The following is a 23,718-nucleotide window of genomic DNA, read 5'->3' on the forward strand; positions in this document are numbered from 1 at the left end:
GAAGTTACAACGGCATTGAAAAAAGTGACTTATGACTATTTTTTCACACTTAACGACCATTACAGCATCCCCATAGTCACATGATCAAAATTCAGATGCTTGGCAACTGACTCATACTTATGACGGTTGCTTGTCAGACATCCCAGGAACATGCAGTCACCTTTTGCAACCTTCTGACAAGCAATGTCAAGGGGGAAACCAGATTCACTTAACAACTGTGTTACTAACTTAACAGTTGCAGTGATTCACTTAACAGCTGGGGCAAAAAAGGTGGTAGAACGAGGTAACATACACTTAACAAATGTCTCACTTAGCAACAGAAATTTTGGGCTCAGTTGTGGTTGTAAATTGAGGATTATCTGGACCTAGATCCAGACAATAAATTAGGGCTGATTGTTAAGAATGTTGGCTACACGTTTGCTGCCTGAAATTTCGAGAAGCTGACAATATCTAGACAGCTGTGGTTGCATTTCCTTGCCACAGACAAGTGTAAAATCAAGCAAACAACAACAACAATAATAATAAAGTTGGGAGGGACCTTGGAGATCATCAACTCCAACCCCTACTCAGGCAGGTAACTCTATACCATTTCGGACAAATGGCTGTCCAGTCTCTTCTTAAAAACTTCCAGTGTTGGAGCATTCACTGCTTCTGGAGGCAGGTTGTTCCACTGGTTAATTGTTCTCACTGTCAGGAAGTTTCTCCTTAGTTCTAGGTTGCTTCTCTCCTTGGTTAGTTTCCATCCGTTGCTTCTTGTCCTGCCTCCAGGCGCTTCAGAAATGATTCCTGATTTTGAAATTCCTCATTTCAAGTTTATTTCAAGTTCCGAGTTTATTTCTTCTCCAACTTAAATGCAGAAAAAATAGAAGCTTCCTCTTCTAAAAGTCCACATCACTGTTCTAAACATAAATACTTCATACCAGCTTTTGGCATTGTTATGCTAAGAAACAGTGTAATTAATTATGTGCTATATTTCATAATTGAAAGCCTTAATTTACCCTAAGTATTAATTTAGACCACTTCTGGGTGGCAAAAATGAAAATAAAAATCTCTTAGGGAAAAAGTAGTTAATATTTCTAGGAAATTAATGCTTCTATTTTGAGAAAAACAACTTAATGACTCTAATTAAATTGCCACAGAAAAGCATTTCTATAGAGATAGCAGATTTTTGAAAAAGTAAATTACCCATAAAAATTACTTGCAATAGATTTCTCTCAATTTTGGTTCATGTTACTCATCTTTTAGGCATGAGATAATACTATCAAGCTTTTTAATTTGTTTGTAGGTGGATGGTTAGATATAAAGTACAATAATATAGACTTAGAGGAAGGTATTGATAAACCTTTGCTTGTTCTGTTTTTACTTCAGAAGTATTTACTTAGATACGATAGTAGTATTTCCATGTGAAGATGGCCTTAAAAATCAAATCCATTGGATAGCTAAAGAGTGTAAAATTATACCCATGGATTAGTTATTAAAATTGTTTCTGTATCATTTTTCTGTGCACTTAAACTTCAAAGTGATATACTGTTCTTAAAATGCAATAACAGTAATATCCCACAGAAGATCGCACACGGTGATATCGTAACGAAATTAAGGGAAACTATTTTAAACAAAACAATCCAACAGAAGCTACCAGATAAGGCCCTCTGTTGAGAGTTCGATTGCAATGGTCTCTTTTCCAAAATACTGTTTTGAACTGGTCACCAATGGTCCCCTTTTTGTTGATAAGCCCACCATCACCCTAAGTATATTCTTTGCCATTGGGGTATTTCTAGATATCTTCAGACCTGTCCGCTCCAAAATGGAATCTTGCCTTGAACTGCAAGATGGGCGGCAAATGAATTTGGTAAATAAATAAAAATCTGTCTGACAACGAAACATCGAGATTGCAGCTTGTTGAGGGTCTTGTCACCAAAGGAGTTTCATCTGCTGGTACCCAGAATAGGACTTTCTCAGTGGTGGCCCTCGCTTTAATGCAGAAGTCCCGAACTGTTTGGGTACCAGGGACCGGTTACGTGGAGAGAGGTTTTTCCGCAGCCCGGAGGGGGCGTGGTTTTGTGTGCTGCCTGCATCCCGGGGATGGGGCTTTGCTTGTTTGTGTGGACCGGTTGCTGGCATGCCACGGCCCGGTACTGGACCGATTCTTTGATTACAGCATAATTTTGGACTTCAGCTTTTACTTTTGTTTTTCATGCAGTCTCTTTTTTTGTAAACTTTTCAAAGCCAGTCCAGAATGGATAGCTTACGACCACAAGTGAGCCCAAAATTTCTGTTGCTAAGTGAGACAGATGTTAAGTGAGTTTTGCCACATTTTACTATGTGGGGCATTTCTTGCCCCATGGTTAAGTGAATCACGGCAGCTGTTAAGTTAGTAGCACAGTTGTTAAGTGAATCTGGCTTCCCTATTGAAGGTGGCAAAAGATGACTTCATAACACCACAACTGACATAAATATGAGTCAGTTGCCAAGCGTCTGAATTTTGATCACGTGATCTGTTGCTGTAACGGTCATAAATGTAAAAAAAAAGGTCATAAGTCACTTTTTTCAGTGCCGCTGCAACTTTGAAAGGTCACTAAATGAACGGTTGTAAGTCGAGGACTACCTGTAGTAATAAATACAACTTTTTAAGACGAGGGGGTGGCTCCCATTATGTCTACCTTAATTTTCAGGGCAGCATTTTGTAGCAAACAAACTTTTTATTCCATATTGTACACCAGTTATCTGTCATGCTTATGAGTCATTTAATGATGAGAAAACTGTTTGTTATTACTTGCATGCTGTAATAATGACCTTACCGCCTCTTTCAGACTAACAGGGATGCCAAAGGAAAAATATGATCCTCCAGATCCTCGCAGAATATATACCATCATGTCAGCAGAAGAGGTAGCCAATGGGAAGAAGTCCCACTGGGCAGAGTTGGAAATCTCGGGTAAGGAATCTGATAAATGACCAGATCAAAGGAAAGTAGAACAATTAACTCCCTGTGATCTGGACTCTATGCTGCTATTAAAGCTTTTCGAGGGATCGTGTGTGTTTTTAGCAGATCCTTTTTATACAGGCAGTCCTCAGCTTACGACCATAATTGAATTGGGAGTTATGTTGAAAGTCATGCAGGTCGTCTTGTGATCGACTGGATTTTTTTTTTACAGTAGTCATTAAGTGATTTGCCATGGTCGGTAAGCAAATCTGCAGTCATTAAGCAAGTGCTGCGGTTGTTAAGCGAACCCATTGTCCATAATGGACATTTTCTGTTTGAAGCGAAGTAAACACAGTCATGTGACTATGGGATACTGCAGATGGCCGTAAATGTGGGATGGTAGCCAAGCACCCAAAATGCAGTCAAGTGACTGGGGTGGTGATGGTGGCCACCAGAACTTCGAATCCAGGTCGTAAGTACCTTTTCTTTGGTCCATCTCAATTTCAAAGCAACTAGTTAGTTGTAAGTCAAAGACTTCCAGTATTGCCAAGCTGGATTTGTAACTTTCATTTTTCCTACTCAGATGCATAACTTTAAATGCATCCTTCTTAAATACTTAATTTAATCCAAATGCGCAGAGAAGAATTTTTTAAAAAATAATGTGTTTTTGTAGAAGAGGCGATTGTTTAATATTTGATTCTTTGATCTTGACATCTCTCTTTACCTGTAAGAAATACAAATTTTGCCTCTTCAGCTAGCCAGTAAAGTTTTTTGATTCAAGATAATTCTTAGTTGTTTGTTTAGCTAGTTTGACACTTTTTCACAAAGGCATATATATAGAAGTTATAGTGAACAGAACTTGTAATTCTCTCTCTCTCTCTCTCTCTCTCTCTCTCCCCTACCCACCTACCTACCTACCTACCTATTTTTGACACTTTTTCACAAAGGCATATATATAGAAGTTATAGTGAACAGAACTTGTAATTATCTATCTATCTATCTATCTATCTATCTATCTATCTATCTATCTATCTATCTATCTATCTATCTATCCCTACCCACCTACCTACCTACCTACCTACCTACCTACCTACCTATCTATCTATCTATCTATCTATCTATCTATCTATCTATCTTAGGTAAATGATTAGTATATTTTGTTGCAATTGCAAAATTAAGTATATTTGTTGAGCTTGTAGAAAAAACCTCTTAACTCTCTCTACCTGTTTCTGATTTTAGGTAGAGTGCGCAATTTAAGTACATCACTTTGGTCATTAACCCACTTGACTGCTCTCCACCTCAATGACAACTATTTGACTCGCATTCCACCTGATATTGCCAAGCTTCATAATCTGGTTTACCTGGATCTCTCATCCAACAAACTCCGAAGTTTACCAGCAGAACTAGGAAACATGGTTTCTCTCAGGTGAGAATTGAATTCTCTTCAGCAATAATCTCAAATCTAAAAGAGTTTTTGCTGCTGTTGTCTTGGCTACTGTATTGATGCAAGAATTTTTGTGCTTTTCTTTTTACGTAATTTGTGGGTGGAGTAGTAATATTTTTAAACTTATGCTCCTTGGCATAATATGATCAAGAGCATTGGGGAAGGAGGAAACAGAAGAAATAAGTTGATTCAAGCTATGGATAAATGTCGCCACATATGGTAGAAAACTCAACTTGGGACTCTTATTTTGGATAATAGTTTTTCCTCTGCCATTCTGGCATTTTTATGTACTTTGGAATGAGCCTAATATCTGCAAAAATACTTGTTCAAAAACTTTAAATAATTTCTGAACGTCCCAAGTCAGGATGTTTATGATCTTGAAAAACAAGCTCTGCTACTGTTCTAGAGCCAAAGGTATTTTTTTTAAAAAAAAAATCTTCTAAACACTGGACAAGAATTCTTCTAATATTTTGTCTTTCTTTATCTGATCCTTTATTTCAGTCTGAAATAAAGGTTAGTCTGAAGCCCACAGCCTTGGGCCACCTTTGTGGACTTCCTTCAGTTTTTGGTTGACAAATTGTAAACAGAAATTGTTATTTTGTTTATACACATTATGATCCGGCACCAACTATATACCTTTATCCTCAGAAATGGTTGATCTGGAAGTGGGCTGATTATACTAACGCAGAGGCTCTGATGCTTTCTTCGTGTTTTCCATCTCACCACTTAGAAAAGTATCACAATGAGTGCAGATGTGTAAACCTCTTTTAAACTGCCTTTATTAAATAATTTACTCTGGTTTTAGGGAATTGCTTTTAAACAACAATTTGTTACGAGTTTTGCCTTATGAACTTGGACGGCTCTTCCAGCTACAAACCCTTGGACTGAAAGGTAAAGAGTAGTAAGACATATATTTTTGGGGTGCTTAAGTCACTCCGATTCCCCTTTTGTCTGACTTTTCCCCATCCTCTATTAACCTCTTGGAGGCAATACGTGTTGTCCTCGACTTACGACCACAATTGAGCCCAAAATTTCCATTGCTAAGCAAGAGAGTTGTTCAGTGAGTTGTGTCCCTTTTACGACCTTTCTTGTCACAGTTGTTAAGTGAATCACTGCAGTTATTAAATTAGCAACAGAGTTGTGAAACGAATCTGGCTTTGCTCGACAGAAGGTCACAAAAGGCATACCAGTGCCCTTATAATGATGATGATGATGATGATGATAAAGTTGGAAGGGACCTTGGAGGTCATCTAGTCCAACCCTGCTCAGGCAGGAAACCCTATACCACTTCGGACAAATGGCTGTCCAGTTTCTTCTTAAAAACCTCCAGTGTTGGCGCATTCACCACTTCTGGAGGCAGGTTGTTCCACTGGTTAATTGTTCTAACTGTCAGGAAGTTTCTCCTTAGTTCTAGGTTGCTTCTCTCTTTGGTTAGTTTCCATCCATTGCTTCTTGTCCTGCCCTCAGGCACTTTGGAAAATAGCTTGACTCCCTCTTCTTTGGGGCAGCCCCTGAGATATTGGAGCGCTGCTGTCATGTCCCCCCTCGTCCTTCTCTTCGTTAAACTAGACATACCCAATTCCAGCAACCGTTCCTTATATGCTTTAGCCTCCAGTCCCCTAATCATCTTTGTTGCTCTTCTCTGTACTCTTTCTAGAGTCTCAATATCTTTTTTACATCGTGGTGACCAAAACTGGATGCAGTATTCAAAGTGTGGCCTTACCAAGGCATTGTAAAGTGGTATTAATACTTCATGTAACTTTGAATGGTTGTAACTTTGAATGGTTGCTAAACAAATGGTTGTTTGGGACTACCTGTATATGTTGTAAGTCAAGGACTGCCTGTAATATATACTTATATATTATATGCGGTTTATTTCGCCTCTTGTACAAAACAGTTTCAGCAATTGGTTTCTTTTTTTTAAAAAATCCGCATACAAGAATCCCACCAGTCAGCCATAATCTGGTGCAGGAGAAGGAAACAGAGAATAGCACTCCTGTTCCACACTCTTCCCCAAATATACACTTTTGTTTCCCCCCAAGGGGAAAAAAAGTTACTTGGTGCTTCCAACAAACCATATTTATGCCACAAAAGGGGAGGGGGCAAGTGGAGAGGGGAGGAATATAATATAATATATAATATAGTGTATATTCTTAGCCTGATTCTTTATTTCTAACTTTTCTGTATTTCTAACATCATCTCCCTGCCTGGCCAAACCTGGGGAATGATGGCAATTGAAATCAACTTAGAAGGGCTTCTTAAGCAATCAATCAATAAACTTTATATCAGCCTTGAGGTGTTTTTTTGGTTGCTTTGAGCCTTTTATTTTGGTACGATATACTGTTGCTACTCTGCCTATAGAGTAGCACTAACCACTACAAATCTATATGGTTGGCAAAACCCCAACATGTGTCCCTATAGTTTCCAGGAATCAGGTGTAACTCGAGAAACACTTAGTTAAGTCTCAGTTATAGAGTAGCAGAGCAGGCAGGGAAGGTTAAATTTGTTCTCCTATTACAAGCAAGATCAGCCAGGTAGATTTTCCTTAAAAGAGCAAGTTCTGTTTGGCAAATGGAATGCCTCTTTGAAGCCCACAAACACAATTTGCTTTTGTTTCCTAGTTAACGTATTTTATTGTACTAATAAAGTTTTTGACCCGTTATCAGCCCTAAAAAAGAATCCAAGCCAAGAGGAATGTCTTCAAAGACACAGTTGCCTTTGAATAATACTTTGAAAACTCCAGTTGCAGATAAAGATAGGAGAACATTGAAATCTGCCCTTTTCCGTTTATCTAGTAAAGATGACTTCTGTCCAAATTGTTTTAGTTCCAGCCCCATGAATTAAAAAAAAAAGTTCCAAATACTTCGGCCAAACATTAAGAAAATAAAGCAGAAAGGCTCTGTTTTGGAAGGCAGAACCAGATAAATAGAGTTTGAGATAAACCTCTTCGTTTGATGGGGTGATGGTGAAATCACTTCCTACTGTCCTTCTGATTGTGCACCAAAACGGATTTCACAATAACTCCCACTTTCCTGTTAGTATCACTTTACAATGCCTTGCTAAGACCACACTTGGAATACTGCATCCAGTTTTAGTCACCACGATATTAAAAAGACGTTGAGACTCCAGAAAGAGTGCAGAGAAGAGCAACAAAGATGATCAGGGGACTGGAGGCTAAAACATAAGGAACGGTTGCAGGAATTGGGTATGTCTAGTTTAATGAAGAGAAGGACGAGGGGGGACAGGATAGCAGTGTTCCAATATCTCAGGGGCTGCCACAAAGAAGAGGGAGTCAAGCTATTCTCCAAAGCACCTGAAGGCAGGACAAGAAGCAATGGATGGAAACTAATCAAGGAGAGAAGCAACCTAGAAATAAGGAGAAATTTCATGACAGTGAGAACAATTAAGTAGTGGAAAGATTTGCCTCTAGACTTGTGGGTGCTCCAACCCTACAGGTTTTTAAGAAGAGATTGGATGACCATTTGTCTGAAATGGTATAGGGTTTCCTGCCTGAGCAGGTGGCTGGACTATAAGACCTCTAAGGTCCCTTCCAAATCTGTTATTAGTTCACTGATGTCTTTATGAAGTATTTTCTCTAGGGATGAAAATGTTATCAGGTCTTCTGTTTTGTTCTAGAACTGAAAGATAGGTTACTAAGTTAACCAGCCTTCCAAGATAGATTAAGGATTAAGGATAATTAAGGATTGTTACAGTAAATATTAATTCATTCAAATTGAGACTATTGTGGAAGCCATTTCTTTTAAAAAAATCTCGCTTCAATTCCAGGCAATCCTTTATCACAAGATATTCTCAGCCTGTACCAGGATTCAGATGGGACACGTAAATTGTTGAACTACATGCTTGACAATCTAGCAGGTAAGAATTTTTTTTTTAAATGATGATCTTAGCAATCTGTCCTACTTATGAAATGTAAGCTTTGTTAGGGGAAGAATTTTACATTCAGAGTCCTCCTAAAAGGATGCGTGTGCTCTCTGAACACACAATAATAATAATAATAATAATAATAATAAAGTTGGAAGGGACCTTGGAGGTCATCTAGTCCAACCCCCTGCTGAATGCTCTTGCCAAGAAGAACTGGCTACTTGGTGCCATGTGGGTACCATGTTTATATCATGCATAATTATGACATTAAATTCCAGGACTTCAAGAAATTAGACCAGGGGTGTCAAATTCGCCACGTCGCGTAACGTGTCACGACGTATCGCGACTTTTTTTCCCCGTTGCCGCAGCTGGGGTGGGGGTGGTTTTGGCATGACGCATCTGGCCCGCGGGCCGGCAGTTTGACACCCCTGAATTAGACTGTAACCCTCATTAACATTCAGTCTCTTCGTTATTTCAGTTCATCCAGAGCAGCTGCCTCCAAGGCCATGGATTACATTAAAAGAGCGAGACCAAATTCTGCCCTCAGGTATTACTTTGATTGGCAAGGTGTATTCTCTCTGATCCAACTAACTCAAGGCATTGTTGTGCTTATAGGAGGGCCCTTATACTTTTTTTTTTTTTTAAAGTATCTTAGGTTGCAGAAAGTCACTGAACCTCTGAAATAAGAATCAAGGTGTGAAAATAAGAACATTCTCAGACCACACTCCATTTAAGCTTTGTGTTAAAAGCTAAATAGAGGAATAGTATTTAAACGACGATAGCACCAGTCAGGGAGAGCTTAAGCTTAATGGGACTCCAGGAAACTCAAATGATGCATTTTGAGTTTATGCTGCAGCAGCACCACAAGAAGCTAAAGGGGAAGGAGAGAAGCTTCATCCATAGCAAGCTGAGGTAGTCCTCAGTGAATGACCATCCATTCAGCAACCGCTTGAAGTTGTAAGGGTGCTGAACAATGGGTACTTGTGCCTCAAAGTTACAGCCGTTGCAGCATCTCCGCGGTCAAAAGTTCGGATGCTTATAAGCCTGCCCACATTTATGATTGCAGTGTGTACTTCAGTCTCTCCACCTGCCTTTTCTCCCCCATCTCTGCCCTTTTGATTGCAATCTATAATAACAATAACAATAACAACAACTGCAATAACTCCAGCAGTGTTACAAAAAACCGTGCTACTCGGAACATCTTACATTTTAAGGAGGTACCTGGTTGACACCTAGGATGCTGGTAGCAACCCGTGTCAACCATCAGCACCAGCCAATTTGAATGTTCAGTTGACTGAGGTTCATGTCTAATGAACAACAACAACAACAACAACAACAATAATAATAGTTGGAAGGGACCTTGGAGATCATCTAGTCCAGCCCCCTGCTCAGGCAGGAAACCCTATACTATATCAGACATCTAATGCCCGGTGCTCTGTCACCCTTGCTGTCCCCAGCTGATCATTGCCATCTTCTTCCTCCCACTGCTGACCAGGTGTGCCCACCATGGCTGTGGACCTCAATGCAGGACAGCAAGGGCGGCTGAGCACAGGATGGCCAAAAGATAGGCGGGGGGGGGCAGAGCAGGAAACGCATGAGATCCTTGCCTAACGACTGCAGCCAGGACTACCTAAACTGTTGTCGATAAGTGGTATCGCATGATGTTCCCCCCCCCCCCGACAACTGCATCCCTTAGCAATGGAAGTTCCATCCCCAATTAGAGTCGTTAAGCAATGACTCCCTGCCTGTTGTAACTTGGGGAAGGTTCTATGCATCCGGTTTAATTTCTCTGGTTGGTTTTGTGCATTACACTAAGACCAGGGGTAGGCAAGCTCGGCTCTTTTATGACTCGTGGACTTCAACTCCCAGAATTCCTGAGCCAGCCATGCTGAGGGGAAAGGGAGAGGTTTCCAAGCTGAGCCATGCTGGCTCAGGAATTCTGGGAGTTGAAGTCCACGAGTCATAAAAGAGCCAAGGTTCCCACCCCTGATCTAGATCATGATTTGATGAGTTTAGATCAGGGGTAGGCAACCTTGGCTTTTATGACTCGTGGACTTCAACTCCCAGAATTCCTGAGCCAGCATGGCTCAGCTTGGAAACTCTCCCTTTCCCCTCAGCATGGCTGGCTCAGGAATTCTGGGAGTTGAAGTCCACGAGTCATAAAAGAACCAAGGTTGCCTACCCCTGCACTAAGCCATAATGTGATCTGCTTGATTTTAGATTTTATCTTGGGCAATCTAGACAATTATGGCTTATTTAAGAAAGCAAAAGTGACAGGATGTGCGGCAAGGCTGCTGAAGAGTGCATAATTGCTGTGGATTAAGAAATGAGAGATTATCTGATGGCCCCAGACTATAATGCATTTAGCAATCAACCTTTGGATCCTAGCACAGCATTTAATAAATTCTCTAGAAAGCCCTGCAATACAAAAACAAAAGAGGATTTGCCATGCTTAAATATATTTGCATTTTATTGTTTACTAGCTGTACCCGGCCACGCGTTGCTGTGGCTCAGTCTGGTAAAAGCGTGTGTTGCTTTTACGTCCAACAGATTGCGCTGTTTTTCAAAAAAAAGCATGTTTTTACCTGTCACAGGTGTGACATCTATATAATATAGGTATATAAAAACACGCGCGTATTCGAATGCAACGTTGTGTCAAAATTTCAAAGCAATCGGCGAAGAACTTTCGGAGATTTAAGATTTTGAACAAACGAACATTTACATTTTTATTTATATAGATTTCCCTTTATTATTTTTATAAATAAGTCCGGGAGGCTAACATACCTAATGCTCCTGTCTCCTTTTATTTTCTCCACAACCATCACCCTGTGTAGTGAGTTGGGCTGACAGAGAGTATGACTGGCTAAAAGTCACTCAGCCGGCTTTCATGCCTAAGGCGGGACTGGAACTCACCATATCCTGGTTTCTAGCCTGGCGCCTTAACCACCACTCCAAACTAACCTATAAAATGTGTTTTATTTTAAAGAATTTGTTTTACTCTTGCTTTCTTTGAAAATTGGCAGCTCTCGGCCACTGTGCTGATATCCGTAGTGCTGAATAAGGTAGTCCTTCTGTCAAAAAAATCCTTGACCCACGTCATTGTTCATCATTGTTCTCATCATTGGCTTTCTTTTTTCTCCAGCTTCGTTTACTGTCATGTGCTACAATGTATTGTGTGATAAATACGCTACCCGACAGCTCTATGGCTACTGTCCTTCCTGGGCTCTAAACTGGGAATATAGAAAAAAGGGAATCATGGAAGAAATTGTGAACTGGGATGCAGATATCATTAGTCTTCAGGTAATTATAATGAACTTAGGTCTATTTTAATCATGGTGTCTGACTCAGGAACAACTTAAGAACTGTTTACAAATATAAAATTGTTTTAAAAATTACTTCTTGGAGGAAAGGGACAAGTCTTCCTGTTTGGCAGAATTACTTCATGCCTTTCCTCCAGGAGTTAAGATAGTGTACATCAAGGCTTTTCAACCAGTGGTACGGGTACTACTTGTGGTACATTGGCACCTGGCAGGTGGTACGTGACCATCCTAGAAAAGTGGAGCAGGGGAGGGGAATGAGCTGAACTGGTGGCAGCACCGCACAAGCCTGAGCGAGAGATGGCTGGAGCTGCAGGGCTGTCAGGGCTCAGTGGAAGCGCCAGGATCAGCGCCAGGCTCCAGCTGGAGCTCGGCACCGATCCTGGCGCTTCTGCTGAGCCCTGAAGAAGCACCAATCAGCTGGAATGTTGCAGCCTCTCCAGGGTCTTGTGGTTTACATTCAGATGCTTGGCAACTGATTCATATTTATGACGGTCACAGTCTCCCAGGATTATGTGAAGTGACCAAAACCTGCTGCAACCATCCAGCAGACGGGGGTAATAAAGACCAAACACCCCCCACCCCACCCCCGCTGCCAATCCTCAACAGAAATGCTCACAACAATGGAAACCTCGGACAGGAGGAAGAGTGCCACCGGGCAGGCAGGCAGGTGTCTTGCTCGGATGTGGCTTGGGGGGCACTTTTTTCAGTGCCATTGTAACTTCAAATAGTCACTAAATGAACTGTTGTAAGTCGAGGACTACCTGTACTTCATCTCTTTTTTTCTTTTTTTGGTCATCAAGTTTTTGACACCTTGCTAGGCGACTGGTGGTACTCGGATATTGCCATATCCTAAAAGTGGTACAATGGGTGAAAAGGTTGAAAAGCCCTGGTGTACATAACACTCACTCCTTCAGCCTGTTCTCTACAATACTCTCGTGAGGTTAGGTTGGACTGACAGAGGAGGAGAGCATCTTCACCCAGTGGACTGCTGTGATTAAAGGTGGATTTGAACCTGGGTTTCCTCAGCCATTTGTCTGAAATGATATAGGGTCTCCTGCTTGGCAGGGGGTTGGACTAGAAGACCTCCAAGGTCCCTTCCAACTCTCTTGTTCTGTTTTCTGTTCAGTTCGGTTGTTCTCCATCACCTTAAGCATTACAATACAGTGACTTTTGGTGGGCCTGGACCAGGGGTCCCCAACCCCCGGTCCATGGATCAGTACCGGGCCGCGGCATGCTCGCAACCGGTCCACACAAACAAGCAAAGCCCCATCTGTGGGATGCAGGCAGCACACAAAAGCACACACTCTCCGGTCCATGGAAAAACCTTTCTCCATGAAACTGGTCCCTGGTGCCCAAAAGGTTGGGGACCTCTGGCGTAGACCAGTGGTGGCAAACCTATGGCACGGGTGCCAGAGGCGGCACTCAGAGCCCTCTCTGTGGGCATGCGTGCTGTCGCCCTAGTGCAGTGGTGGTGAACCTATGGCACGGGTGCCAGAGGCGGCACTCAGAGCCCTCTCTGTGGGCATGCGTGCTGTCGCCCTAGTGCAGTGGTGGTGAACCTATGGCACGGGTGCCAGAGGCGGCACTCAGAGCCCTCTCTGTGGGCATGCGTGCTGTCGCCCTAGTGCAGTGGTGGTGAACCTATGGCACGGGTGCCAGAGGTGGCACTCGGAGCCCTCTCTGTGGGCACACGTGCCATTGCCCCAGCCTTGCCTCCCCCTGCGACCCCCTCCTCACCAGCAGCCCCCCTGGAGGAGTTGCCCCTGAGTGTGGCCCACGTGGAGCAGCGCAGCCAAGGACATGGCAGCCAGGCAGCATAGACAAAGAGTCTGCCCTCACACCCCATCGCACACAGTTGATGCTGTGGGGCGTGGGCAGAGGGCGTGGCCGTCATGGTGCTGCTGGGCTGCCTGGGCGATCTGCGGCGGGCCCTGGAGGCGGTGAGTGGCCCTGCAGGCAGGTGGGGTGGGCGGGGCAGGGGGCAGGGCCAGTTTTTGGGCACTCAATCTCTCAAAGGTTCGCCATCACTGCATTAAGCGAATCCGCCTTCAACGGTTCTTTGCTTTGTTGCTGTGAGTAACATGAGGAGTCCTTCTGTGGATCCTTGGCACTCCAACATAGGGCTTTGGGAAACAAAGAGAAGCCAACGTCGCTGCTTTTTTGCACGTCTTTCTCTTGTGCACCAGTCACCGTGTCGCATTCCCTTCCAGGAAGTGGAAACTGAGCAATACTTCACCCTCTTTCTGCCAGCATTAAAAGAGCGTGGATACGACGGATTTTTTTCTCCAAAGTCACGTGCCAAAATCATGTCTGAGCAGGAGCGAAAACATGTGGACGGTTGTGCAATATTCTTCAAAATGGACAAGTAAGCGATCCCCTCCGTGTTGTGGCTCAAGTGGGCAAACGGCCAGGTTTGTTCCCAAATCAGCATCTGTTCTAGCCAGATATGCAGCAGTTCTGAAATCGCCATATGCATGTAAAAAAAAAAACAACACGCAGAAGGGATGCTTAGAATTCTTCGCAGTGGCTTTTATTTTTTTTCATTTCTTACAAATAACCGTCCTTTTTTCCAGATGTTTATCCAAATATAAAACAGAAATACAAAGAAAAAAAATGAAAACAGTGGGCAAATAGAAGAGGATTTGGTTGTTGTTACAGAAATGGCTAGTATATATTATTATATAAAAGTAAAAAGTTGAAGTTGTATACCAGGGGTAGTCAACCTTGGCTCTTTTGTGACTCATGGACTTCAACTCCCAGAATTCCTGAGCCAGCATGGCTCAGTTTGGTAACTCGTCCTTTCCCCTCAGCGTGGCTGGCTCAGGAATTCTGGGAATTGAAGTCCACGAGTCATAAAAGAGCCAAGGTTGACTACCCCTGTTGTATATTATTACCTTATTCTGCTGCATCAAAAAGAGTCAGAAGTCAGTGCTTCTATTTTCCCTACAAATAACAGTCCTTAGTAGAGTTGTTTCTGTCTCTTTTTAATTGGTGATTTATCTATGGATGTCTGGGTTTGGTTCCAGGTTCACACTGGTGCAGAAGCACACAGTCGAGTTCAACCAAGTGGCGATGGCCAACTCAGAAGGGTCCGAAGCGATGCTGAATCGAGTTATGACAAAGGACAACATCGGAGTTGCAGTTGTGTTAGAGGTGCACAAGGAACTGTTTGGGGCAGGTGGGTGTTTTGAGTTTTCATCCCCCAAATGAGGACGGCGGCGGGCTGGGTTTTATTTGTTCTATTTGTAGCTTGGCTTTTCTCCAAGAGTTTTGAGTTGGCTTCCTGTGGGTCTCCATTCCTCCCCTTCCTCTCCCTCCACTATAACAGCAACCCTGTGAATTGGCTGGACTGAGAGTGACTGGCTTAAATCAGGGGTCCCCAACCCCCGGTCCGTGGACCAGTACCGGGCCGCAGCATGCCAGCAACCGGGCCGCACAAACAAGCAAAGCCCCATTCGCGGGAGGCAGGCAGCACACAAAACCACGCACCCTCCAGTCTGTGGAAAATCCTCTCTCCACGGAACCGGTCCCTGGTGCCCAAAAGGTTGGGGACCTCTAGTCTAAAGTCCTTCTAGGCTTCTATGTCTTGAGCAGCGGTTCTCAACCTATGGGTCGTGACCCCATTTGGGGTCGATCGACCATTTCACGGGGGTCGCCAAGCAAGGCTGTCCGCCATTTTTCCCCTTTTCCGGCGGGTGCCTTACCTCCCTTGGGCTGGGCCAGCTGGTGGTCGGCCTGCTCCGTCTCTGCCGCTTGCCAGCTACGCCTCGGCCGGCGCAGGGGGCAGAACCACGCATGTGCGGCGTTCCCGGGCAGGGAAAGTCCTCGACTTATGACCGGTTGGGTAGTCCTCGACGTACGACTGGTTTAGTCCTCGACTTACGACCGGTTTAGTCCTCAACTTACGACCGGTTGGGGGTCGCGGCATTAAAAAGGTTGAGAACCACTGGTCTTGAGGCTAATCCAGAATCTGGAATGTACATGACCAGCTTTGTAATTTGGAGACAGGGGGGGCTGGACTTGTGAGTCAGTCTTGATTCATGGTGACTGCCTGGACCAGTTCCTGCAGTTTTCATTGCAATATTTTAGAAGCGTTTCGCGATTGCCTCCTTCTTCTAGGGCTGAGAGAGAGGGACTGATAGCTTCCCATCTAAGGCGCAGGGACTGGACATCCTGGTCTCTTGGTTTCTAACCTGGTGCTTTAAGTGCTACACCAAACTGGCTGCCTTTTTGTAGCAACAGCACTACTTCGCTTAAGTGAAGCTGACAAAGCATGAGATTTGCCAAGGCAGCTTCTGGAGGAGAAAATCTGCTCATCACAACCAGGAAGGGGGAAAAAAAATCATCATCTGCATCTTTTCAGAATTCTTTGAGTGGGTTAAATGAGGCCTGGAAGAAGAGGGGTGGTATCTCCTGTAACATTAATGTGGAATGACGGAGAATTCAGATGGGGAATCAAGTTCGGTATTTACCTTCCTGATAATCGAGGGTGGGCCCATGATTATTGTTAATTGGAGTCATAGGGCAGGCACTGCAAGGGAGAATTAGAGCAGGAGTTGGCAACCTTCTGCACTGGGCTCAAAACACAGTTACGATGTGTGGACTTCAAGTCCCAGAATTCTCCAGCTAGCAACACTAGCTGGAGAATTCTGGGACTTGAAGTCCACACATTGTAAAGTTGCCAAGGTTGAGAAACACTGCTCAAAGGCTATCCCACAGTCACANGGTGCCCAAAAGGTTGGGGACCTCTAGTCTAAAGTCCTTCTAGGCTTCTATGTCTTGAGCAGCGGTTCTCAACCTATGGGTCGTGACCCCATTTGGGGTCGATCGACCATTTCACGGGGGTCGCCAAGCAAGGCTGTCCGCCATTTTTCCCCTTTTCCGGCGGGTGCCTTACCTCCCTTGGGCTGGGCCAGCTGGTGGTTGGCCTGCTCCGTCTCTGCCGCTTGCCAGCTACGCCTCGGCCGGCGCAGGGGGCAGAACCACGCATGTGCGGCGTTCCCGGGCAGGGAAAGTCCTCGACTTATGACCGGTTGGGTAGTCCTCGACGTACGACTGGTTTAGTCCTCGACTTACGACCGGTTTAGTCCTCAACTTACGACCGGTTGGGGGTCGCGGCATTAAAAAGGTTGAGAACCACTGGTCTTGAGGCTAATCCAGAATCTGGAATGTACATGACCAGCTTTGTAATTTGGAGACAGGGGGGGCTGGACCTGTGAGTCAGTCTTGATTCATGGTGACTGCCTGGACCAGTTCCTGCAGTTTTCATTGCAATATTTTAGAAGTGTTTCGCGATTGCCTCCTTCTTCTAGGGCTGAGAGAGAGGGACTGATAGCTTCCCATCTAAAGCGCAGGGACTGGACATCCTAGTCTCTTGGTTTCTAACCTGGTGCTTTAAGTGCTACACCAAACTGGCTGCCTTTTTGTAGCAACAGCACTACTTTGCTTAAATGAAGCTGACAAAGCATGAGAATTTGCCAAGGCAGCTTCTGGAGGAGAAGATCTGCTCATCACAACCAGGAAGGGGAAAAAAAATCATCATCTGCATCTTTTCAGAATTCTTTGAGTGGGTTAAATGAGGCCTGGAAGAAGAGGGGTGGTATCTCCTGTAACATTAATGTGGAATGACAGGAGAATTCAGATGGGGAATCAAGTTCGGTATTTACCTTCCTGATAATCGAGGGTGGGCCCATGATTATTGTTAATTGGAGTCATAGGGCAGGCACTGCAAGGGAGAATTAGAGCAGGAGTTGGCAACCTTCTGCACTGGGCTCAAAGCGCAGTGTTTCTCAACCTTGGCAACTTTACGATGTGTGGACTTCAACTCCCAAAATTCTCCAGCTAGCAACGCTAGCTGGAGAATTCTGGGAGTTGAAGTCCACACATCGTAAAGTTGCCAAGGTTGAGAAACACTGCTCAAAGGCTATCCCACAGTCACAGTTTCCTCCTCCTCCTCCTCCTCCTCCTCCTCCTCCTCCTCCTCCTCCCACTACTACTACTACTACTACTACTACTACTTCCACCAGCTTGATCTCATTCTCACCAGCACTAGGCAGAGGACTAAATTGCTCTGCTCATGCCAAGACACCTGTTGAATCCGTTGCTAAAATGGCCACTGAGAGGCCCGTGAGCTCTCACAAAAGAGGCCCAATGGATGGCCCCTCTCTGCTTCAGGCCAGGTGGATATATTTCTTTTGGGGACCTGATGATGTTGGGTGGCGGGCTATATCCAACCCAGGTCCTATACCTGCAGAGCACCAAGTGGGGAAAGCAGGTCCAGTTGACGCCTCTGTGCATTGCATCGTCCCTGTAACCAGGTTGTGTTCATGGAGGTGTGTCTGTTGTGCCAAAATAGGCAGTAGGGGAGAAATACGTTACGTTACAAACTCCTCCCCATTTGTAAGTGTCTCATCCCATCCCTTCACTGGCTGTGAAGGTAACACTGCAAATCCGGAATCCATAAAAGTTACTGTCATGGTTCCGACAGAAGAAACTCTCAAAAGAACTTCGAGGCATTGTTTACCTTAAAGAATCTTTATTTGAGAAGCATACAATGAAAGCCAAAAACTAAGTTCCCCTCCCCTGAGCCCATAGTATCAAAGCACAATTCCCTCCTCCAATTAACCTTTATAAATCACATTCTCCAATTAGTTTGAAACTGCAGGCCCTCCCTCCAGTTCTCCAACACGGCCAATTCTTATCATCTCTTATTTCATTAACCTTGGTTCACACACTAGGCCCAGTATTGTTATGTCTGTCTAAACTCTCATGCACATTCCTCCCCCCCCCCAGCATCATCTAACTCTAAAAGTAAAACATAAGAAGAAAATGGTTGCATCTCTAACTCTTGTCAAAGCAAAAACATCTGATGTTAGCAGCGTTGACAGTTAACTATGCGCACAAATGCAATTCCATATCTCAGGATGAATTGGTTTAATTTTGTCAACGATGCCTTGATCTTAGGTATGAAACCACTTCATACAGTGGACAGCCAGCTGCTTATAATAGCAAATGCCCATATGCATTGGGACCCTGAATATTCAGATGTAAAGCTTGTCCAGACGATGATGTTTGTCTCCGAACTTAAAAATATTCTTGAGAAAGCCTCTGATCAGCCTGGAAGCCCAACAGCAGACACAAATTCCATTCCTCTGGTGCTGTGTGCAGATCTCAATTCACTGCCTGATTCAGGTATTTGGAAGCAGTTGATTTTGACTTTGGAGTTGACCCATGCCTTTATTTTTTAAGAATAATTTTAATCTTTGTGCAAAACTTAAAATATTGTTAGAAGAACCGCTTTCAGTGTTTAAGACAGTATGTTTAATTATGATTGTTTTTTAATTACTTGAGTGAGAGGGAATTAGAAGGTCAGATATATTATGTCTACTCTGTTTTTTCCCCAGAAGCTGTTCTTTAGGTAATAAAGAACAAAACAGATCAATAATGGCATCTACTTTCCTTTACTTTTATCTCAAGAGTTTTTACAAAGCTGTCTCTACATGATTATAGTTGATTAAATTTGAAAAAAGGGGTTTTAATAATGAATGCAGTTATTTTGAATAGAAGAAATGGATTTAAGCATTGGGTTTGGGATTAAAATTAATATCTAGAGAATATCTGATAACAAATTATTAAGGTTGTTATGATATTTTTATTAAGAAAATGCTTAGAATAGGGAAAGGCCTAGGGGTCAACACAGCTGCCTAACGTCGAATCTCAGAAGGGTATGGCTGGCTGATGAGAGCTAATTAGCTCGAAATAGCTATCCCAGTCTCCCTTTAACTCTTTGTTAGCAATCCAAAACAAAAATTTAGTGTGTGTGTGTGTGTGTGTGTGTGTGTAGAGAGAGAGAGAGAGAGACAGACAGACAGACAGACAGACACAGACGAGAGGACTGTCCGAATTTTCTTGGAAAGATGAGCACACTAGAAAATGCATTTCTGCCAAAATAATTGTAGAATGATTGCATGATTTATTAGCCACTCTGGCTTTTGCCAAAGTAGAAAAATGAGGTTTAAATTGAATAAAATAAAAAAAAGTAATTGGAAAAAGGCAGCCTATAATTGAACCAGGTCAGCTGTGGAGAAAATGTTGATGTGTTCTAAGTATTGAGACTCACACCCAAATTTTGTGAATTTGGGAATTTATTCTCTCCTATGCAATGAACACAGATTTGCAGCTTCACAATTAAATTCTGATCTGTGTTCTTGAAATAGCATGGCTTCACTTCTCCAAGTTAAGCTTTGTCTGACATGTTTCTCAGATTATAGATTAGTATTTTAATATTGGCAGAGATTTTTGTTCAGTTGGATTAGGCTGACCTGAGTGAATATGCACAAGTCCTTGGTCGAACTAGTAATTTTTCATTTGGTACAAGTTGTTTTTAGCCATAAACAAGAATCCGTTAGGACATTAAGCAACTTTTTTAATTCCAGTGCAGTAAACTCAGTGGGTCTTCAATAACAATTGTGGCTGTAACTATTGAATACATTTTTTATATATATATATTTATTAATTTTTTTATAGTCACAAATGCTTAGTATTTTATCAGCAACATGGTGTCTGGGTTCCAACATTTAACTTACTAATACATGTTAAATTCCTTTCTCTCTACCTCGTTTTTCTAGCCATTGATAAAAGGTATCCCATGTTCTAAACTTAGTATATTGAATCTTCTTTCTCTTTCATTTTCAGTGTCAGTCTATCCATTTCTGCACAATCTAAAATAGTTTCCTACAATTATGTCTAACAAAAATAATTCTGGCTTAAAATCTATATGTTTTTTAGTAATTTTTTCTAACCATATGTGTATTCTTGACCAAAATCTTTTGGCTTTGGGGCAATCCACCAAAGATGGTAATAAATGCCTGGTTTTTGTCTCCATTTCCAACAGTTGTTAGATATGTTTTTAAACATTTTTACTAACCTCACTGGTGTTAGGTGCCATCTGTAAAACATTTTGTATAGATTTTTTTTTGGTTTTTGTAAATGTTCATAACTGTCTTAAAAAAAAGGAAATTGTTCTCTTGCTGTTGCGCAATAAATGTTGAAGCATTGAGTTATGGTGAATTCAGTCTTTCAACTGTTGGTTATTCAAACCAGGTGTTGTGGAATACTTAAGCAATGGAATAGTGGCCGACAACCACAAAGACTTCAAGGAGCTGCGTTATAATGAGTGTCTCATGAACTTCAGTGGCAATGGAAAGAATGGGGCTTCTGAAGGAAGAATCACCCATGGTTTCCAACTCAAGAGCGCCTATGAAAACAACTTGATGCCTTATACTAATTACACTTTTGATTTCAAGGTAAGTACAGTTTGATAAAAATAGTCCCCGAAGAAAAAAACTGCACCATCCATGGTGGCTTGTGAACTCCCATGTGGAAAAAGATGTTGTTGTTAGTTGCGAAGTCGTGTCCGACCCATCGCGACCCCATGGACAACGTTCCTCCAGGTCTTCCTGTCCTCTACCATCTTCTGGAGTCCATTTAAGCTCACTGCTTCAGTGACTTCATAAATCTGTATAGGTAGTCCAATTTTGCCATGATATTTAAAAGGAGATGTAAATTCTGGATTAGAACCTTTAGTCTGATGTTTTGTAAGTTAGTACTGTATAACGGAATTCACCCATTTTAACAGTTCATTATTGCAAGTTCTCTTTTCATGTTAACCTCATAATGAATAGAGCTGGGCTCCTAAATCTCTAGTGCCCAAATGCTGATTAGCTTACAGCAGGGGTCTTGAAACTTGGCAACTTTAAGACTTGTGGATTTCAACTCCCAGAATTCCTCAGCCAGCCCTCAGGGCTGGCTGAGGAATTCTGGGAGTTGAAGTCCACAAGTCTTAAAGTTGCTAAGTTTCAAGACCTCTGGCTTATAGGATTCTGATTAGCTTACAGTCTAACTGAGGGATCTCCAAACTTGGCAACTTTAAGACTTGTGTACTTCAACTCCCAAAATTCCCCACCAGCAGGATTGGCTGAGGAATTCTGGGATTTGAAGTCCACAAGTCTTAAAATTGCCAAGTTTGAAGACCCCTGGTCTAATTTAACTGGAGGAGACCTCCACATGTTTCCTTGCTTAATGAACAGTTGCTTAACAACCATTCAAGGATACGACAGATCTCCCCAGAGCTACTTAAAACCATGTTCCAGGTGGCCGCACAAACACACCATGGTCATGTGATCACGTTTTGGGTGCTTGGCAACCGGCTTGCATTTACTACCATTTGCAGCACCTCGAAATCATACAGCTGATTTTTTGGGGTGTTTTCTGCCCAGCATTTACTTCCAGTTTCTAACAAAAATGCCCATTGAAGAAAACAGGTTCACTTAACAACTGTTGCAAAAAAGGTCATAAAATTGGGTACATTCACATGGTTGACCCACTTACACCTGTAATTCCGAGCTCAGTTATAATCCTAAATGGAGGACTAACTGTGCAGATGTCAATGTGACCTTTGTGTTTCGTGCAGTTGTCAGTTTTGCTGCCTGTAGCAACAAACCATCCTTCTTTTGTCCCTGGAAATGAAATCAAGCCAGAGGAGGCTTTATATCCCTCCCTGATAAGTTAATTAAAGTAAAGGCAGATTTTCAATTTGAAATCACCCATTTTACATGCCTTAATATTTAAGGACTAAAAAGAACATTTCTTCTTTTTTTTAAAGGGGAACATAACCTAATCCTGTGGTGGCAAACCTATTATTTATTATTTTATTATTATTATTTAAATAATAATAATAAAATAGGTGGCACGCAGAGCCCTCTCTGTGGGCACGTGCGCCGTTGCCCCAGCCCTAGGCCTTCAGCTGGGTTTTAGAAAACCTTTTGCTTTAGGCCTCTGCCGCCTTGTGCAAAAAAAAAAAAAAAAAAAAAAGGTTCAATCAATTTCAACTTCTCACGAAAAAAAAATTGATTGATTGAACTTTTTAGTCCCACCCAGTCTGCCGTTATCACCGCAGCCACGCCCACCCAATGGGCCACACCCACCCAATGGGGCACGCCCACCCGGCACCCGACGATACATAAGTGGGTTTTGGGTTGCAGTTTGGGCACTCGGTCTCTAAAAGGTTCGCCATCACTGACCTAATCTATTAACAGCTTTGTGTTTTCTGTCTGTATTTATACTTTCCCTCTCCCCCCACCCTTCTCTCTCTCTCCTCCTCTAGGGTGTAATTGACTATATTTTTTATTCCAACACTCACATGAATGTGCTTGGTGTCCTGGGGCCTTTGGATCCTCACTGGCTGGTTGAGAACAACATCACGGGGTGTCCCCACCCTCACATCCCTTCCGACCACTTCTCACTGTTGACTCAGCTTGAGCTCCACCCTCCATTCCTGCCTCCGATCAACGGCATCCATTTGCCAAGCAGGAGGTAGTGCTGCTCTTTTTTCGAGGGCAGGGACCTGTTCATTTGTTTATGGACTTGTACAGTTGTAAATCAAAGTCTGTAGGAGTGAAGTATGGCCAACCTTTTAATAGCTGCTGCTTCATGCTCCTTTCCCGTTTCCTGCGTTGACAGTACAATTTTGCACAATTTTCGGTGCATATTGGTACCACTTGGCACTAGGGCTGGAACCAAAGTTGTTGTTTGTTCCCCTTTTTCAGGTTTTTTTTTTTGAGTGGGGGAGGTTGTTTCGAAGGTACAGACACACAAAGTACATACAGAGAAAAGGCGGCAAGCTTTACATGTTTTAACGGAAAGCTGCCTTAATCAACGGTCAAATCAGAAAGGAGGGATTTGCTTACATGTATACATCCATAGCTAAAGGTTTTGTATTTTTTGCCCATTTTTTTTCCAGTCACAGCCAGATGAGTCCTTCCCCCTGCTCCCAAATAACTCATTTTTTTTTTTTTTTATTTCCTCTGCACTAGATTAGACAACATGCATGGCCCTGTAGCTCAGTGTTTCTCAGCCTCGAGATTTTTAAAGTGTGTGGACTTCAACTCCCAGAATTCCCCAGCCAGCTTTCAATTCTGGGAGTTGAAGTCCACACATCTTAAAATTCCCAAGGTTGAGAAACATTGCTGTAGGGCAGGGGTAGGCAACCGTGGCTCTTTTATGACTCGTGGACTTCAATTCCCAGAATTCCTGAGCCAGCTTGGCTGGCTCAGGAATTCTGGGAGTTGAAGTCCACGAGTCATCAAAGAGCC

At 42.9% G+C, this 23,718-nt stretch overlaps 1 protein-coding gene across 5 annotated transcripts; it reads left to right on the forward strand.

Moving 5' to 3' along the window:
* The first annotated feature begins 2,814 nt into the window (after positions 1–2,814).
* On the forward strand, positions 2,815–22,946 carry CNOT6L (CCR4-NOT transcription complex subunit 6 like). Of its 5 annotated transcripts, XM_029284215.1 has the most exons (13): positions 2,821–2,932; positions 4,160–4,346; positions 5,170–5,255; positions 8,151–8,240; positions 8,725–8,793; positions 11,389–11,546; positions 13,777–13,931; positions 14,593–14,744; positions 15,722–15,742; positions 17,922–17,924; positions 18,551–18,757; positions 20,669–20,871; positions 22,731–22,946. In XM_029284215.1, exons 1-13 carry the CDS (start codon positions 2,821–2,823, stop codon positions 22,941–22,943), a joined length of 1,656 nt encoding a protein of 551 aa, XP_029140048.1. In that variant the 3' UTR covers positions 22,944–22,946. The 5 variants fall into 5 exon arrangements, with proteins under 5 accessions (XP_015671868.1, XP_029140048.1, XP_029140047.1 ...); XM_029284214.1 differs by lacking the exons at positions 15,722–15,742; positions 17,922–17,924 and adding an exon at positions 15,035–15,061; XM_015816381.1 differs by lacking the exons at positions 15,722–15,742; positions 17,922–17,924 and adding an exon at positions 15,111–15,124 and having other exon boundaries at positions 14,593–14,733; positions 18,530–18,757.
* Positions 22,947–23,718: the final 772 nt, after the last annotated feature.

This window comes from Protobothrops mucrosquamatus, unplaced genomic scaffold, assembly GCF_001527695.2.
Source record: "Protobothrops mucrosquamatus isolate PMUCROS unplaced genomic scaffold, P.Mucros_1.0 scaffold440, whole genome shotgun sequence".
NCBI lineage: Eukaryota > Metazoa > Chordata > Lepidosauria > Squamata > Viperidae > Protobothrops > Protobothrops mucrosquamatus.